The 15336-nt window shown below is 33.3% G+C and overlaps 1 protein-coding gene across 2 annotated transcripts; it reads right to left on the reverse strand.

Moving 5' to 3' along the window:
* Positions 1 to 1571: 1571 nt before the first annotated feature.
* On the reverse strand, positions 1572 to 14527 carry LOC143045585 (methylthioribulose-1-phosphate dehydratase-like). Of its 2 annotated transcripts, none has more exons than XM_076218186.1 (8): positions 14413 to 14527; positions 9466 to 9560; positions 6489 to 6537; positions 5962 to 6082; positions 5415 to 5537; positions 4675 to 4748; positions 2168 to 2274; positions 1572 to 1690 (listed from the first exon to the last, which is right to left on the reverse strand). In XM_076218186.1, the coding sequence occupies exons 2-8, from the start codon at positions 9501 to 9503 to the stop codon at positions 1594 to 1596; spliced, it is 609 nt and encodes a 202-aa protein (XP_076074301.1). In that variant the 5' UTR covers positions 9504 to 9560; positions 14413 to 14527; the 3' UTR covers positions 1572 to 1593. The 2 variants fall into 2 exon arrangements, with proteins under 2 accessions (XP_076074301.1, XP_076074300.1); XM_076218185.1 differs by lacking the exon at positions 14413 to 14527 and adding an exon at positions 12031 to 12157.
* Between the last annotated feature and the right edge of the window lie 809 nt (positions 14528 to 15336).

Raw genomic sequence — 15336 nt, forward strand, 5'->3', positions numbered from 1 at the left:
AAGGATATAATATTATACCACGCCTTATACATTTTAAGCTTGAAACTTATATCGAGTCCACAACTGAAGGTTTAAACCAATTTCATCTGAAAACAATGAGAAAATCAATCTAAATTTGAAATACTACAAATACTTGTCTATACCTCAACACAGCCGTCTGCCATTTTCAAGGCCTTATTGAAGTAAGTGGTCATCCTGTTGATAGTTGAACTGTGTAGACTTTGTCTTGTCTGTTATAAGTTTTACAGCATAGGGTCCAAATAGGTTTAGTAAAATTGAGATTGGAAATGGGGAATATGTCAAAGAGACAACAACCTGACCCAAGAGCAGACCAAAGGCCACAATGGGTCTTCAACACAGCTAGAAAATCCGGCACCCGGAGGTGGGCCCAAGCTGGCCCCTAGATAAAAAAAAAAATTTAAACTTAACCACCCCCATTTTCTTTTTTCCTCTTCTTTTATATTTATATTTTTTGTTTTATTGTTTTTAAAATTTCAGCTGTTTCACCATTAATATGTTATGTGTTTATGCTCTCATCCATGCAATTTTTACTTTATTTATGCTACCCGTCTACCCAAATTTCCATGAAAGTAGCAGGGTAGCTGGTATAAAATAATTATAGTAAGATTGGGATAAAAGGAAGACGATGTACAATAAGAAAAGTTGCGAGTTAAAGAAAATTAAATGAAAATAATAAAACACCAAGAGAAAAGGAGAAACGAAAAATCACTGGTATTCATTTATTCATTTAAATAGTTTGTTCTTATTTCGTTCTGTTACACCGCTGTTCCTGGTTTAAAGGGGGTTTAGAGACAGCAAAAATGTTAACCTCCCCTCTTTACATTCTCTGCAATGCCATGTGCCTGTACCAAGCCAGTAGCCCGTAATTTAGTGACATTATTTGTTGCTGAATATCATTTTTTTATAAATGCTCTATACATAAATCGTTTACTCGTTTGAATGATTTTACAGTTTTCATTTCGGGGACTTTTTTAAAGCTTAATATGCAGTATGGGCTTGCTCATTGACGAAGGCCGCAAGGTGACCTACAGTTTTTACCTTCTACGTCATTTGGTCTGATTAACTCATTGGCAGTCATACCAAATATTATTTTTATACTTTAGTAAAACTACTGTCCGGATATCTTGACCAAGTATTATTCGTTGTTGTTTGTACCGTTAATGTTTCTTTGAGGATTTGGTTGTATGTGGTAAGTCGGGTCATATGATTACCATTACGGGGCACCTGACCATATAAAACCTGCACGTCCAAAAATTACTTCCTTGTTTTATTTATACGCTACGGATTGCCTCATCCATATTAGGCACAAATTTTCGGTCTTTTATACTCTATGCTCTTTAACATTGTAATATTTGATTTGGCTTTGCAGTTGGTTTGATTAAAGGGTCGCAGACGGAGGATTGACATAATCCAAACAGACAACTGTGATCAGTTCATGATTTTTTCAATTTTTTTCAATTTTGAAATTGTCAATGAACATTCCGATGTTATAGTACAAGTTATGATGGTAATTAAAGAATGTAACTAATAATAATTATAAGCCATGGAAATATAGTCAAAGTATTTATTATTTTAGCTTTTACTGGATTCCTGAGGCGGCTGCGTAGGATCAAGTCCATAGAGCTTCATCTGCATTGCTATATGAAACAAGTAATCAAAACTTTCTAACCTGAAAAGATAAAAACATACAGTTATACACAAAAAATAAAATCTTGTTCATTTCTCAAAAGCTAGTTTAACGTATCAGTTTCTCAAACGTCGTCTAGTTCTCAAACATTTTGATTTTTTTTAAATCATGATATACTGGTGATGCAGTAAAAAAGTAACAGGAATGACAATTTATATCCAATATCTGACCTGAATATTAGACCAATGAGGCTTAAACGTATTAAGTATAATTTTTTTAAGTGAATTACGATTTATGAAAGTCTTGTTATTCTCCAATAAAATTGGCAAAATACAGCCATTTAAAGCTGCAAGATTATTTTTCAGGAGAAATATGGAGGGGGAGAGAATTCAGCTGACTATCGTTGGAATCAAAAAATTTAGACCAATGGACCTTCCGAATATCGCATTGGCCACAATTGGATAGACATATTTTTTATCAGCCATTCTCAATTTTATATTAACCAAATAAAGGACTTACATCAATTTAGTTTTCTCCCATGTAGGACCTACAACATACATTCCATGTCTACGGATGATTACACATGATGTGTCTGGATAGTCCTCTAATGCCTTAGCAACGTATGGCTGAAATAATACATTTAAGAGTAAAAGAGATGCGCTTATAAAGATTATAGCTATACATATGTAACTCAATCTGCTTTAGCAGGAAAAATGTATGTGAGATTTCAAAGTGAATTTATTTTCAACATAACATTATCAAATGTTTAACCCTGTAAGATATTTCCCCATCCAGCATTAATCGGTTGAAAATAGCTGACAGCACGTATACAGCGCAGATTTAAACTAAACAGTCATGTTTTAAATTACATGGCCTTATTTGTTTGAAAATTCAGTCAAATAAATTCTTCTCGTTTTATCTATCAAAACATCCACGGCGAGAGTAAAGCTGAATGGTCAATTTCAATTTCATCTCATTTGAATTCAAAAGGTCAATCTTTCAGACATCAGTTTAAGTACTGATAATGAGATTCATAATTTGCTGCTTTTGTTGCTGATCGTATGGCATACCTGACACAATAATATAACTAAGCGTCAAATCCCACAGCTAGGAATTGGAAATATTTGGAAATCAAAGAGCAGAATGCTCTGAGGGATACGATTGCCATAGTTTTCATTGGCACATGTATAGCAGTTCTGCCAACTTTTCATTAAGCAAATGCGTGAGATTTGGCCAAAATTGAAAAGATCAGAGGGACAAAAATAGATTCAAGGATACTGCCGCAAAAAAGCATGAACATGCGTGAGTCTCACGCATTTTTGGCAGCCCTTGTACAGCTGGATAGTATTATTTTCAACACTAATTCAACTGCACATGCAAAATGTAATAATCTGAATAGTCACTCGACTTTAAAAATAGCCAATCCCGGATACAAGTGTATGAGCAATGTACTTATTGTGATTTATTTTTGTACTATCAATTCCAAATTTACTTTCCACAGCAGTCACTGAGAGTGAGAGAAGGTATTTCACTTCGTATCTTATCACCGTTAATTCTAGGAGGAACCCCATTTCTAACTCTCATGTTAAATTAATTTCTTTTGGGTCCGTGGGCATGACTCCTTTCCGTACACACTCCTCTGTTCAAATTGAGATCGTTCTCAATATAATACGACGTTTATCGACATCTAACAAGTTAATTTTTCTTGACGATTTTGACGGAAAATACTTCCGGAAGGGAGGCAACTCGAAACGATAATATGGAAGACTCCATTTGACTGAAGGGGTGTTATAGGTAAACACTACATTTATTTTAATTTAAATGATGCATATGATTTAAAATTATGCAACAACAATAACCCTCAATAGCAGACAGACATAGAAAGAATCCCATGAGTATTAAATTAAGCAATGAAGCGGGGAATCCAGAGCAACCACTCCATCTGATACCCCTTGAAATCAAGAAAGCTATACGCATGCGCATTAATACATAAACAAACCCGCGACTTGCGATTTGGAACAAGGATGTTTATTAAATGATATGATGAATTGTTCTCCATTTCTTTATGAGAGTACAGTATCAAATATCAGTTTCATAACGGTAAAATATGGAAAAACTCCACTTCTGTTCTTATATGACAGAAATAGAATTATCGGAATTCGGAGAACTCTCGCATTTATCAAAACTAGGGAATTCCCTCTGACGTGTTTCTAAATTTATAAAAACACTAAATATAAATACTGCTTAATTCTGATTTTCCGTGTTGTTAAAAACACGCATACAGGTCAAGGGAAATATCAACCATGAAGATTATGAGAAGAACATTACAGGAAAGTTGTTTATGCTCAATCCTTTTGCTTGTTTTTACCTTTTAAAGCAAGACAATCATAAGAATCTGAGATGTTGCTGAATGTTAAGAATAAAACGGTTGACGTGAGGGAATGCAGCCCTGAGTCAACGGTAAAAGTCTATAGATTGCTTGAAAGCAATCGTATCCCATAAAATCAGAAACGGATGAGGTTAATTATGACTTAAATAGAAGTTTGTTTTCTTTTAAATATTTTGTATTTTGATCCTGTCTTTGAGAACCATGGTCGATTGATAAGTGTGACTGGTTAATTTTCCAATTTCTTTAACATAAAATTATGTTAAAAGAGAGGCAAATTCAAACTGAAGAAGAATGATTAGGCTTTGTGGAATTGACAGTGACCATATCAAGTATCGACACTTAACAAATCAGATACTTTTAATATAGACTTTATAGAATCATAAGTTACGCCCAAGAAATTATAGAAACACGGACCGTCTCTTGTTTCTGCTATAAATATGAAATCTCAAATGTAGGCATTGGTTTCTTTATTAATTCTAAATGGAGCCTTCTCTTGGAGAGCATTGAGATACTACTTTTGTCTTTTAAATAAAACTCTTATAAATCATTTTTTAATGTATCTTTTGATTACAAACGTCAGAAATATAACATTAGCTATTTTTAGTTAAACTTTTACTCTTATAAAATGAATACTCACTGCTAGATCAATTTCCTCGGGTTGACCTTCAACAATTGGAACCACTAATTCATCAAAATATTTGTTATTTTTTCCTAAAATAAATACTATAAAGAGTAAATATATACACGAGTGATTTTTTTTTATAGGATTGTCGAACTTTTTATCTGAGTCATTATTAATCAAATATCAGCTATTATACCAAGAAAATAAGTATGATGATTGTCTGCTACCGAAAAATGTGTTGTTGTCATGTTTGGTCGAAAACTTTCAAACAAAATAATAAATGATTTGCATACGATCCGCTTTATTTGCAATAACAGTCTTTTAAGTTAAGTCGACAGATACTGTTCGAGATAAACTAGATCCGCTTTATTGGTAATACCAGTCTTTTAAGTTAAGTTGACAGATACTGTTCCAGATAAACTCATTGTTTTATAAGAATAAGATGTTGTATGATTGCCAATGCGACAACGGTCCATCGAAATTGGATTGTGTTTGTTTTAGGTCTAGCAGAAAACATTTCCTTGTAAGTTGTAACAGACAACCTGTGGTCCAACGGGTGTTGCAAACTATTTTTCACATGCAAAAAGCGTGACACACTGTCAACATGGTTAATAGATTTATCGTCCCAATTCCGATCAGAAGGGGCTGTGTATTTATGCATCATAAACAGCCAAACACTTGTTGTTACTACCGGACAGTTTTAATTTGCTAAAAGCACTATCTTAAATAATTTCAAACTGTGTAGTATGAATTACCTAGCTGCCAGTTATATGTACATTTTATCATTTGTTGGTGAGTTATTCTAAATTCTTTTCCAGGATATAGTAAAGATATTAATACTGCGTTTGGATTGTGTGCATGGACAACTGCTCCTGCACCTGTCAAAAGTATGAAGAATACACTATATTGATCTATCAAATAACCAGGGAATATTTCTGAAAATGTAACAACAGCAAAAACAAAAAAAAGTTTTGAACAAAAGTATGTTCAGAAACTTTATTGACTAATAACAGTTTGAAATTACACAAGAATATATTTCATTTCGTGGTTTCGTGTCAAATCAATAAGTTCTCATTGTTTGACACATCTTAGTTGTCATTATTTTGTCTTTCTTTAAAGTATTTTTAGCAAATATTGATTAATGAAAAAATCAGTTGAGCTGATTTTGCTATTGAAAATCAGAAGGCTCTAGATTACCAATGCAATTGAGCGCTGTTGAAGAACTTAGTAAAGAAGACAATTGAAATAAACTCTTTCCTAAGCCTTGCTGTCTTGTACTATCATATAAAAAAATTTACTTGCCTTTTCGTTTTAAAAATGAATTAATAATTAAAGGTGTACACGAGCTTTGAGTTAGCTTCTTGAAGGCTGGTGGAGTCGCAATAGACTTTCCATCTATTGTTTGAACAAAAAGGTCTTCTGGCTAAAATTAAATTACATGTAACGTAAAGGTTTATTTGTTACAGTAATATTCTTGAAGAATCATAGATATATCCCAAGATAAACAACTGTGAAATTCGTTATTTAAGTTCAATATTTAATAAAAAAAATTATACTCCTACATATTTATAAATTGTATGAATTTACAAAGCTTGTTTAAATGAGAGTGGAACGAATTTAACTTATACAAGTCTCTCACCTGACAGGGAATATACTGAGGTTATAGTCAGTTTCTAAAGCAAGACCATGTTTAATATGCCGCATGCAACAATAATATCATATTTCTAGGTAATGAAGTTATAATATCTATTATAAAGAACCGATAACTCTGGGGAAAATTTACACATACCTTTGAAAAATAATAAGTTTATACTGTTTAAATATCTTACTTCCATCAATTCTTTTTGAACACCAGACGGGGTAATGTATATCTCCTCACTGAAAAGAAATTATATGCAAATGAAGAATTGTCATCAGAAATTATTTACTGAAGGTTAATTTACTTACAATTACAGCAAAGCACAAATAATGAAGAATTTATTTTGTTTAAGAGAAATGCACAGTTATGTGTTCAACATAAAACTCTCCATTTGTTATATATTGTAATAGTACGAGCTTTGAGAAATAAATTTTTATTAACATAACAAAATCATCCACACATTTAAATAAATAATGTATAGCTAACTTATGAGTTTGTAAACATTTCACTGCCTTTTTACAAAAAGAGAGGCGAAAGTTACCAAAAAGGGACATTCAAACTCATGTCGAAAATAAGCTGACAATGCCAAGGTTGAAAATAAAAACCGACGAAAAGACAGTACATAAAACTCAACATAGACTCAAAACAGATCCTGCTCCACATGAGACACCCGTCGTGTTATACTCAAAAAAATATGTTGATAAAGTTATAAGTAATCAGTTTCGCAAAAGCGCATTGGTAATTGACTCTTTGACTAACCCTATAAGACACTATTTAATTTAAAAATCTTTGTTCATTAAAAGTTGAACAAAATGTACATTGAGTTAAGCCATTTCATTTATTATAGTGTCTTTCTATGTTGAGATGTTATATTCTTGTTTCAGGTAAGGGTGATTTGTACCTATTAAAACGTTCAAACCAGCTGCATTTGTTTGCACTTATCAGAAATCTGGTGTTCATTGGTTGTCGTTTGTGGATGTTGTTCATAAATGTTTGTTTTTTTTTTTTTTATATATATAGATTAGACTGTTAGTTTTCCCGTTTGAATGGTTTTACACTAGTAATTTTTGGGGCCCTTTATAGCTTGCTGTTCAGAGTGATCCAAGGCTCCATGTTGAAGACCGTACCTTCTTCTTTAATGGTTTACTATCACAAATTGTGACTTTGATGGAGAGTTGTCTCATTGGCACTCATACCACATCTTCATATGTCTATATAGTGTTGGTTTTCCTGTTTTAATGGCTTTTACACTAGTCATTTTGGGGAGCTTTATATCTCGCTGTTCGATGTGAGCCTAGGTTCCGTGTTAAGACCATACTTTAATGGTTTGCTTTTACAAATTGTGACTTGGATGGAGAGTTGTCTCATTGGCACTCATACCTCATCTTCGTATATCAATGTAACTATATTTTACTTAATTTGAAGTTCCAAAAGGCACAATCAAAAAGTTAATTAAAAAAAACATCGACAATACTATTGCAAAAAAACAAAAAACGACTAAAAGACAAACAATATTATAGTCCATAAACTTCACAAAAAACTACCGACTGAGCTACGCAAACACTACCAAAGTGGTGTGATGTCCGGGAAGGTACGACTATCCTGCTCCACATGTGGCACCCATGCAAAATTGTTACTGCCAGTCGAAACTGTAAGCTTAATCGTTGCACAAAAAAATGTTATTGTTGTAAAGGAGCATCTCGGTCATCTGCAAGTCAAGTGACGGTTTAAAAATAACAAATAGTGATCAGTGATTCTATACTGACGGACATACGAAACGCAACAAACATTTTTTTATAAATTATTATTGATCCTCAAAAAACTACAATTCATGCTTTCCGTGCTTCTTTGTGTTAAGAAAAATTCAAAACAGCACTAATATGAGGTTGTTGAACATACCACATTTTTGAAGTCGCCTAATTTCTAAGAGCCAAATTTGAAACCCATAGATTATCATTTTTTCTGGTTTTTTTTTTTATAGATATATTCACACTCAAATCATTAGAAACGTGTTGCCTACACATAGCAATGAAAATCTGAATGAGGCCATACAATCATTGCAGGCAGGCATACGTTTTCCGAACACTTTACGACAGAAACTCGACCATACAACAATGGTAAAGGCAGACGGGATTTGTTGAAGACCACACACGACCAGATCAATACGTAGTGACAACGCCACTTCAATAACATTTGATTTTGCAACGTCATTTGCGAAATGTGTTTACAGCTACAATGTCAACTGCTAATCAAGTCGCCGAATGCCAAGGCAGACAGATTCATATCAAAAATGCTTTCCATATACTGAAATGCTAAAGAAACGACTGCAGAAAAAAGTGCATACCAAATAATTTGAACATTAAAATGACGTCATAAATTCAACATTCGAACTTAAAACTTTTTTTTAGATAATAAAGAAATGAATGACATAAATTTATGATCATCAATTCATTTTACAGAAAATTACATATTTGAAAATGGGAATATAGAAAAGTAAAATAGTGTTGCGTCACTATGATTATCTTAAACCAAATTTTTCATTTCGACATCAGCAATGCACTGTAATGTAAATGATAAATAAGTCCTAGTAAAATCTGTCAGGTATGACACACACGAGTATTAAAAGTCCATGGTTAAAAATCTAAGTACTAGATTTAATCCGACGTCAGTAATTAACGTCCACAAAAAGAAGGATCCTATGTTAAATGTCTTATCTTCTGAATTATTTCTGTGATATTTATACAATATATAAAAAAGAAGATGTGGTATGATTGTCAATGAGACAACTATCCACAAAAGACCAAAATGACACAGACATTAACAACTATAGGTCACCGTACGGCCTTCAACAATGAGCCAAGCCCATACCGCATAGTCAGCTATAAAAGGCCACGATAAGGCAATGTAAAACAATTCAAACGAGAAAACTAACGGCCTTATTTATGTAAAAAAATGAACGAAAAACAAATATGTAACACATAAACAGACGACAACCACTGAATTACAGGCTCCTGATTTGGGACAGGCACATACATAAATAATGTAGCGGGGTTAAACATGTTAGCGGGATCCCAACGCTTCCCCTAACCTGGGACAGTGGTATAACAGTACAACATAGCATATTCTAATGTGCTATGATTTAATAAAAAAAACATAAGTATCCCTACCCTCGTCTAACCCCAATAGCTCCTCCAGATCCAGTCATCCATCCAAGAGAATGAAAATGTCGGCCTGCTTCTGGAATAACATTCCGGGGGTTTGCCTGAAATTAATTTCATCATAAACTTATCAACATGATTTAACAAACTTTTTTTCAAATTGTCCGTTTATAAATTTTGAAATTATTAAGAAACTAAGGTTTCAACTCCCTCAGGCAAAGTTGACTTTAGACGAATTTGGCTCTCAATTTTAGGTATTTTTGTCATATTGCTCTTCAACGGTTTCGGTACTTATACATCCTCGGATTTCAACTTGATGTTTGGCTTTCAGCGTTCCTGACGAAGGTAAATCCAGAAAAGCACTTCGGACGCATTGAAATTATCAAACGTGTTGTTTTCCAATTTTTTTTTAATCTTTTTTTTATATTGAATAACACAGTGACGAATCCCATTTTCGGTATCCCTTTAAAATGTTTAGTATCACCCAAAATCGGTACTGTGAACGTTTCCTAGTCATACGAGGCTACACGAAATAATAGAAACGTTACGTTTGTTGGCACTAGTATTTTTCAATTATCCAGCAGCAGATATTCTTACTGTTCCTTTTAAAATTGTTATACGATGATGACTAATGTACCCATATTTTGACTTTTTTATTTAGTTAATGCATCAATGTAAATATAACGGAATTTGAGGAGACTGTCATCAAAGTGATAGGGTTAGCGCTATAAAACCAGGTTTAATCCACCATTTTCTACATATGAAAATGCCTGTACCGAGTCAGGAATATGACAGTTCTTGACCATTCGTTTTTGATGCGTTTTGTTATTTGAATTTGCCATGTGATTATGGACTTTCCGAATTGATTTTCCTCTAAGTTCAGTATTTTTGTGATTTTACTATTTATATTCATGACACGATCGACAACTGTTAATGTGAAGAGTATATGACTGGACGTAAAGGGGTAGTTATAAATAAAAACTCATTTTACAGGAGACGAGAGATTACCAGGTAATTTGAAGACTAAAACACCATACTGGACGAAAAATCGCTATTTACGGACAATAACTTAATTTACAGAGTTATTGGAAAGTCTTGCTAAAAAGATCAAAATAAAATTGAGAATAGAAATGGAGAATTTGTCAAAGAGTCAACAACCCGACCAAAGACCAGATAACAGCCGAAGGCCACCAATCGGTCTTTAGTGCAGAGAGAAACTCCCGCACCCGGAGGCGTGCGTAACCTGGCAAAGAATTTATACTGCACTCGTTCTATTTGAGCAGTCAAAATGCGTTGACTGTATATTTCTATGCCATATACGGTCACTGACCTGATATCACTTTTCCTCATGAATATTTAAATAGAAATTGTCGAAATTATATTTAATTATTCATACGACCTCTTCACCCTGTTCTTGTTTCCAATGTAAACAACGATGCGTTTAACGAATTAAGGTTGTTTCTTTTGCAATTTTTGGAAAAACATATTTCACTTATTAATATTTTTTTGTTTGCAACCTTTAAATCATTATGTTTTATGTTTATTGATATTTTAGTCTGCAACGAATTCGTTCATCATTGATTGCGGTAAAGATGTACATTTCATCGTGTTTTATATTTCTCCGTCTGTGTGATATGAGGCCTTTTTAAAGGGGGATTTTCCCCAATATTTAAATCAAATAAATAACATTAACACAATAAACAACAATTGAAAATGTTTTTTTAGATTACAGTATAAAGACAATAATAGTGCATTGACTTGACATATCAACGATATAAGGATTCGGCCCGAAACGGGGAAAATGCTCGGCACAGCCTCGCATTTCCCCGTTTCTAAGCCTCATCCTTATATCGTTGATATGTCAAGTCAATGCACTATTATTGTCTATGTATACTCGTTCAGTAGGTATAGCTTGATATTCTGATTTTGTTTTGGCTCTGCCAATTGGTGTATCTGTAAAATTATAATTGGTAACTTTACGACAAGGGGCGGATCTATGATATATGAAAAGGAGTCTTATTAAATATCCAAGTACTGCTCAGCGGAGCGAAATGATTTTTATTTTTGAACGATCATTTTATATGCTTGAAATATTATACGCCCTCTCCTAGATCCGCCACTGAAGATTAATTGCTCTGCATGTTCTATGTCTTCTATATTTTTATCATAACGACAATGTTGGTTGGTAAAGATTAAGACAAGATAGTATATCTATTAGCATGGAATTAAAATAATCGGATTACTACTAACTAAATACAAGAGATAACACAAATAAACATTAAACATTACAAATCATGATGTAACATAATTTAATAAGAAAACCCAATAAAAAACACATATGCTAGTTTCACGAACGAGAGTATCAGATTTTTTTCTATTCTATATACTTTTCGTATGGCTGTGGCCAAATCATAGCAGACATGGCCAAGTCATACATGTAGCAAAAGCCATGACCCATTCATAGCAGCAGCCCGGCACATTTATTTTGACCCTGTGTACCAGGTGAGTGAAAAGTACACAACCTTTATATATATTTAGATCTATATTCTATATATTCGTAAGTGTGGTACTTGCCTCATTAATCGATGTTGAAGAACCATACGAGGCATTTGGAGGAGCACTCATGTTGTTGATCAAAGTTTCAAACTGACCAACACCTCTGTTATTATTTAAGGGGGTTAATATTTAGGACGTTTTAGCAAACGGAAATAAAGTTAAGTAGAGTATGGCGCAAAATTTAAATAAACATTAAAAGATCTTAGAAACTACACGTTTGATTACATCATATTGTTATTCACTTTTTTTATATATATATATTCGGAAATGCATTACTTATAACTCTGTTTAATATGCATTTTATTTTTTAATCAGTTTTAGATCCATAGCTGGTTCTATTTCGAAATGCATAAGTTTTACTGCACCATATGCGCATTTCGACGATTAGTGTCTATAATTAGTGATGATCCATATGAAGCCAACATATTTGAAAAATCCAAGGACAAAGGACCAGAGGTAAACCCAAATCTTAATTAGGAATCGGAGCCATGCATAGGGAAGATAGCCTCCTTTATCTTATCTCTCCGGGGGGAGGGGGGGTCATGTCAATACCGTGGTACTGACTGTCTACTGATACTCTGGGGACCGATATTTCACCAGCAGAAGTATCACATCAGTGTAAGCTATGTTAACGGTATCTATTTTATTGCCAAAGTTAAACGTCTCAAATAAAGTACATTTCATCTAAGACTTGCATAAAGAATTTCAGAGATGTTTTTTTTTCGTTTAAAGGAAAATAATTAATGACAGGGATCTACAATACACATAGTTTGTCCCAGTTAATGATACACGGAAGAAATAATGCGCTTTATTTAAATATCTTGCCATATTTGAAAACAAATTATTTTTTAAATATGATTTATTGTGAAAATACGTAATATCTAAATTCTGGATGAGAGGAATCATGGATGGGATAATCGCCAAAAATGTAAAACAGAGTAAGTGTTCAAACACTGAAACAATTCACTGAGAAACATATCCATGATATCGTCTCGTTTGGAATAAATAAGTAGATTATTTCTCAATGTTTTTCTCAAGTTTTTAAGCCAAGACATATTTTATGATTTCTTATTTGAGTTATTCACCTTTCCTTACTTTTTGATATTAGTAAAGACTCAAATATGTCAAATATGAGTATATTGCTTGTGTTATTCAACAATTTGATATTTGTATCCTTATGCTGCAGCAGATAAAGTTAACAACTCTGAAAACAAAGGAGCTAGAAACTGCTGAAGGCACATTTAAATACCGGCATCACCTCACAGAAAGGGCACGTTAATATCAACAAATCTTCAAGGTACAGTCATAACTATAATCAACTCCTCTTGAAAATGCATGTTAATAATGGCATCTCTTCATGAAAATGTAACATGTTAAAACCAACATCTCCACGAAGCAATATAAATCTAGTGTTTGCCACTAAGAAAGGTTCAATAATAAAATACGTAGTAGATAGATATAGGACGATGTGGTGTGAGTGCCAATGACGCAACTCTCCATCCAAATAACAATTTAAAAAAGTTAACCATTATTTGTCAATGTACGGCCTTCAACACAGAGCTTTGGCTCTCACCGAACAACAAGCTATAGAGAGCCCCAAAATTACTAGTGTAGAACCATTCAAACGGGAAAACCAACGGTCTAATCTATATAAAAAAACGAGAAACGAGAAACACGTATAAATTACATAAACAAACGACAACTACTGTACATCAGATTCCTGAATTAGGAAAGGTGCAAACATTTACAGCGGGATTGAACGTTTTAATGGTACCAAACCTTCTCCCTTTTTGTGAAAAAATAGCATAACATCACTTCGAAAATAATAACTTTTGAAAGAAAAAAAAAGAAAACAAACCGGTTTTAATGATACAGGTAAATCTTGAAGTTTATACAAATATAGTAAGAAGAAGTGAACATTAGAAGATATTCCAAATAATCAAAGCAAGTATATAGACAAATCCATATCAATATAAAATAACAAAAACGCACTATAAACACATCAACAGGTCGAATAAACAAGAAAATACGATTTGTAAACATTCTGCGATTGCGATGAAATAAATTAACAGCACCGGAGTAAAACTATCGCAAAATACTTCGCTTTATTATTCAAGACAATTTGAAAAGAAAACAAGTTAAAGTTCATAAACTATCTTGATGATGTTGTTTTTAGATTTTCAGCATGCAACTTCCCGTCTAGATATAGAAATGGATGATCGTGTATCTCATTAATGTCAAGCAGCAACTATTGCATGCATATAAATATAATATAGACAACTATGACAATCAAAACTTAATAATCGTTTTAGTACCATGATAACCCTCGTGATATATGGACCCTGAAAACAATAATGTCCAAGATTAATTTACTTTCGTCGTGAAATCTTTTTGTTTTACCTTACATCGGGAGGCGGGCTCCTCCCGTCCACGAAGTCCGTTTACGCCTTTAGCACCACTTCGTTCATGTTTGAAAAGTCAACCATTTTTTTAAACCATGCGATGTGTGCATGTTTACATAATGACCTTCGTTTATATAATATATCGACTTATCAATAATAATCAAGCAAGTGACAAACCATAAGAAATTTAAGTGCTTTTATCTATGCTCGCCGGAAATATGATTTAGTGAAAATGTAAGAAATTGTTTCTCGTTGTTAATAAAGTAACTTGACAAAAAAGAAGAAACCAATTAAAGTCTGTTAGAAAAAGATGTTTAGCATGCTTTACTTTTTTCGTTTTTGTATAGATTAGACCGTTGTTTTTTCCGTTTAAATGGTTAAACACTAGTAATTTTTGGGGCCCTTTATCGCTTGCTGTTTGGTGTGAGCCAAGGCACCGTGTTAAAGGCCGTACCTTGACCTATAGTGGTTTACTTTTATAAATTGTTATTTGGATGGAGAGTTGTTTCAGTGACACTCATACCACATCTTCCTATATCTCTTTACCAACCCATTCATTTCTGTATACTTCCTCTCCATGGAAACTCTAAAAAAAATGACTGGGGTATATGACTATCGTAATCCCTTGACTTTTCTCATTTCGACAGTAAATCCGATGCCATTCGTATGGAGAATGCTTGTCTATAGTCACGTTAAAAAAACCTTGCTACAATTGGCTGAGGGGTCCGTAAATGTCATTTAACTATTATATACTTTCCAGTTACAGTTCTGCTTTCCCGCCCTTCATCGCGGTCGTCAGTAAAGACCTTGTTAAAGAGGCATCTATTGACTGCTTGGGATGTATAAATACTCAGCCACAGGCTAGTTTCAATGGAATGTTTCGTTAAAAAAAAATGGCAAATATTTTATGGACGATATTAAT

Source organism: Mytilus galloprovincialis, chromosome 9, assembly GCF_965363235.1.
Source record: "Mytilus galloprovincialis chromosome 9, xbMytGall1.hap1.1, whole genome shotgun sequence".
Taxonomy (NCBI): domain Eukaryota; kingdom Metazoa; phylum Mollusca; class Bivalvia; order Mytilida; family Mytilidae; genus Mytilus; species Mytilus galloprovincialis.

Coding starts and splice junctions, on each gene's coding strand:
- LOC143045585 (XM_076218185.1), bottom strand. CDS start 12,081: ATGAGTGCTCCTCCAAATGCCTCGTATGGTTCTTCAACATCGATTAAT. Junction 6,083..6,488: donor TTCAAAAAGAATTGATGGAA/GTAAGATATTTA, acceptor ATTTAATTTTAG/CCAGAAGACCTTTTTGTTCA. Junction 2,275..4,674: donor CCGAGGAAATTGATCTAGCA/GTGAGTATTCAT, acceptor GTATTATTTCAG/CCATACGTTGCTAAGGCATT.